This window comes from Myzus persicae, unplaced genomic scaffold (assembly GCF_001856785.1).
Source record: "Myzus persicae strain clone G006 unplaced genomic scaffold, MPER_G0061.0, whole genome shotgun sequence".
NCBI lineage: Eukaryota > Metazoa > Arthropoda > Insecta > Hemiptera > Aphididae > Myzus > Myzus persicae.
The window spans coordinates 12,332-16,326 of NW_019101110.1; the positions used below are offsets into that span (position 1 = coordinate 12,332).

General features: G+C 31.7%; 1 protein-coding gene across 2 annotated transcripts; it reads left to right on the forward strand.

Annotated features, from left to right (window-relative positions):
- The first annotated feature begins 856 nt into the window (after positions 1 to 856).
- Positions 857 to 3,349, forward strand: LOC111027750. 2 transcript variants are annotated; one of them, XM_022306168.1, is made up of 8 exons: positions 857 to 930; positions 1,542 to 1,730; positions 1,831 to 1,895; positions 2,019 to 2,187; positions 2,288 to 2,635; positions 2,745 to 2,861; positions 2,954 to 3,016; positions 3,098 to 3,349. In XM_022306168.1, exons 2-8 carry the CDS (start codon positions 1,580 to 1,582, stop codon positions 3,235 to 3,237), a joined length of 1,053 nt encoding a protein of 350 aa, XP_022161860.1. In that variant the 5' UTR covers positions 857 to 930; positions 1,542 to 1,579; the 3' UTR covers positions 3,238 to 3,349. The 2 variants fall into 2 exon arrangements, with proteins under 2 accessions (XP_022161860.1, XP_022161859.1); XM_022306167.1 differs by lacking the exon at positions 857 to 930 and adding an exon at positions 939 to 1,024 and having other exon boundaries at positions 1,385 to 1,730.
- Positions 3,350 to 3,995: the final 646 nt, after the last annotated feature.

Sequence of the window (3,995 nt, forward strand, 5' to 3'; positions counted from 1 at the left end):
AGCTGTCCAACAAAAAATATTTGACTTTAAGTTAATAATCTTATAAAATTTAAATGTAATAAATATAATTAATAATTACAGATATCCCAGAGAAGCGATGGAAGTGGGACGTCCAGCGGCAGTTGGGGCTATTGCACGGGCTAGGCGTAAGAACAACTCACCTGTTCCGGAAACGCTAAGGAATTGGGTAGATATATTCAATTCCAATGAATGGGGCCCAAGACTGCGTAATGTGAACGGTTCAATGGCGCCATTTTACCAAGGTCCATTGGAGATTTTGAACGATGATAGAAGTGTTCGCTTTGTTGGAATTGTCTTCACTAACAACTCGTTCTTGCAAGAAATAAATGTACATTTAAATAGTGTAAGGACTATATGTATGGATGGTACTTTTCAAATAAGTCCACGACAGCCAGCTGATATAAATCAACTATTTACTATCCAAATAATTTTTAACAATGTGGTAAGTTTAAAAAAATATAATACCAACACATTTAAATTTTTTATTTGATATATGGTTTATCCATTCTTAGGCAATTCCAATCGTACACGCGCTGATGGTTGATCGCAATACTGAGAGCTACTGCCGTTTACTTCAGTTTGTAAGGAATGAACTGCAGTTAAACATTGATTACACCAATATCCAGATCATTACTGATTTTGAACAGGGTCTGAGGAATACTATAGCTAGGGTGTTACCAGAAGCCAACAATTCTGGCTGTTGGTTTCATTATATCCAGGTACTGCAATAACACAGATAAATTAAACATACAGACATATAATATATTAATTTATTTAATGACATGTTAAGGCAATAAAATATATTTCAATAAACAATTTTTATTTCAGAGCATTATTCGATATGTTCGAAGCCATCAAATGGTGAATTTGTGCACCATTAATGAAAATGCAAGGCGAATTCTGAGAATGGTAATCATCTTTTGTGATAAATAAAGTTTTGGGGAATTAATTATCAAATTTAAAATTACAAGTTACCATCACCCAGCAACAAAAAACATCTTCAGTAAGAATACTTGAATGAATTAAAATATAAGTTTGCACGTGTACTTACTACAATAATAAAATTTGTTGGCTAATGGCTTCTAGTTGAACTTTGAATATAGCATGTTATGTAAAATATAATTAAAATATGTAATATTATTTGTAGCTATGAATATTGTATGTTATGTTATATATGAATGTAAATATCTCAAAATTGTATGGTTATTAGAAATTTGCCTGGTATTGATTATATTTTATTAAATTAATTTTACTAATCAAACTCCTTAATCTATTATACTTAATTTTAACACTTTTGCACGATTATAACATAATATACATATAATAGTTACTTATCTATATGACGTTAAATGTATTATTATAGTTGATGGCTTTGGCTCATTTACCTTCTACAGAACAACTCCACCACGGAAATACTTATTCAATCCAATTGAGATTTAGGCTGATACAAGACCTAGGAACGTTTATAATAATTAACCAAGTACAATATGCTACTTTAAATATGTTTTTTTTAATTTCAGTTACTGACTATAACTTGGAAGATCAATTGGCAGATATAATGAGGTATTATGAGCGGTACTGGATGGATACTGTGACTCCACGGAGATTCACAGTATTCAGGCTACAGTATAGAACAAACAACTATATAGAGTCATACCACGCATCGCTGTTACGGCTAATGGGCCAACACCCAACATTGTATATCTATAGTAATTTTTTTTATAAAATCAAAGTAAAATTGTTATGAAATTGAGATATTATAGGAAGTTGATTGCTAATATGATAAAATTGTTTGTATACATTTATTAGATCATTTGAGAACAGTTGAAGAAAGAGGACGAAATGATTTCAGTCGAACAGGCAACGAGCAGACGGTTAGTACATTTGTAATCACACATTAATCACTTTATTAACAATGTTTTTTTTTTTTTTACCTAAATGTATTATAATTATTAAAATGTCTGAACAACATACTTACTCCAATTTTGGTTCATTAGGTAAGGCAAGCTGATTACAGGGTATACCCGCGTAACAATATAATTATACGAAATGCGTGGATTAATGTAGAAAACGGCAACTACAATCTTAGTGATATCATAAGGAATGTGGCGTACACGGCAGAGCAAGTAATCAGAAACGAAATTGGGGAGCCCAATTTTCCACATCGTAAGTCATTTATAAATGAATATAAACCATAACAACTACATATTTTTAAAAGTTATCAATAGATTGTTTAACGGGATACTTCAATTTTATCATTTGGAAGCTATAGTACCCGGTATTAATATACTTGCGCCACCCGCATCATTGCCACGGCCAGCTTTTAGGCCTTTGATATTGGAACCAGTGCGCCCACCGCCACATCAACCACTTTTGCCTCCTCAACCAATTGTTCAACCACCTGCGGTATTGCCAATGCGTCCACTGTTGCCCGTTCAACCAATCCACATATTTCGACCATTGTCACCAGGTTTAGAGGAGCCAATCCGTCCACCATCACCAGAGATACCCATAGAGGAGATAGTTATTGAAGCTCCTCAGAGGAGGGGACCAGGTCGTATCCGTGGTCGAGGTAGAAAGAGGCATGAAGAACTTGACCGACCTTATCCTATAGGTAAATGCATACAGTTTATTACATAATAAATAATGCCTAACCCATTTGAATATAATTTTTATAAAATAAGTTACCTTTTTATGTAATTAATCCATTAATATATTCATAGAAAACCGTGGACGTGGAAGAAGAGCACGAGTGGGACGCGTAAATGCTGACATTAGAAGAGGTCCAGGTCCAAACTTTGGTCGACCTTGGGCAGAAGTCTACTTGGATAATGAGAATGGTATAATTTAATTTAGTCAAAAATGTTAATATTAATTAATGTAAATAGGGGAAAGATCCTATACAAATATATAAATTGCATATTGTTTTCAGAACCAGAGCTAGAAATTTTACTGCCGATAAATAACCACCTGCCACTTCCTGTCGTCAATGCAGGTAAAAATATTTATTGTAATAAATTTACCATACTTCAAATCTCAGATATACAATTATATAAATAATTTCAAATTGTTTTAGATATCTTGGAATTATGCTGCATATGTTTCGATAGGGTGGTGGTGGTAACGTTGGTGCCTTTTGGACATCAGTTCTGCGACATTTGTGTTAGAAGAATGATACAGGAACAATATGAAGTATGCCCTCTTTGTCGAGGCTAAATAAATATGTATCATGGCTATAATTTAGGTTAAGACTTTTTGGTGTATAGGTACATATGGTGTCATATATTTATGTTTATTATAGCTACTATATTTACTAATTACTGTTAAGTTTTATGGAGAAAATTATTCATTTTACATTGTTTTTATTATTTCGTTTAAAATAAACTAATATATAATATTATTTATCTTCCTAGATTTAACCTAACCTAATCAACTTTCTCCACACAGAATAATACTTATACAAATCACAAATGTCAAATACTATGGATGCCCTAGAATCAAAAAAAAATTAATAATACACCTAATGGCTAATACCTATTATAAATAATAATAAAGAATTATAGAACATAGTGTGTGTTTGAATTACCTTTTTTTAACGTTAGGAATTTTTTAAATAGGTATACCTATTCCAATGTTATGTTAACAATTTTATGTTGGCGATGATAAAAAAAAAATAAAAATAGATTTATATTTTACAACTACTGAAATACCTAAATAGTAAATAATTATATTAAAATTTAAAAGTGGTAGCAACAGTAAGTTAAATGTCAGAAAATAGAAAATTGAAATTATGACTTATGAGACATGAATACAATATTGTGGTATATATTATATTGTGATAGTGTGATACCAGATTGTTATTTTATAATTATACTAGTTGCTTGTGAAACTCGCTGTCGTGAAACTCGGGGGCTTGAGTTCAGCGTCTATGAGTGAAACTCAACTAATTGGTTGTATTTACCTACATTATACAC

Coding starts and splice junctions, on each gene's coding strand:
- LOC111027750 (XM_022306167.1), top strand. CDS start 1,388: ATGGCTTTGGCTCATTTACCTTCTACAGAACAACTCCACCACGGAAAT. Junction 1,896..2,018: donor GAACAGGCAACGAGCAGACG/GTTAGTACATTT, acceptor TTGGTTCATTAG/GTAAGGCAAGCTGATTACAG. Junction 2,636..2,744: donor TGACCGACCTTATCCTATAG/GTAAATGCATAC, acceptor ATATATTCATAG/AAAACCGTGGACGTGGAAGA.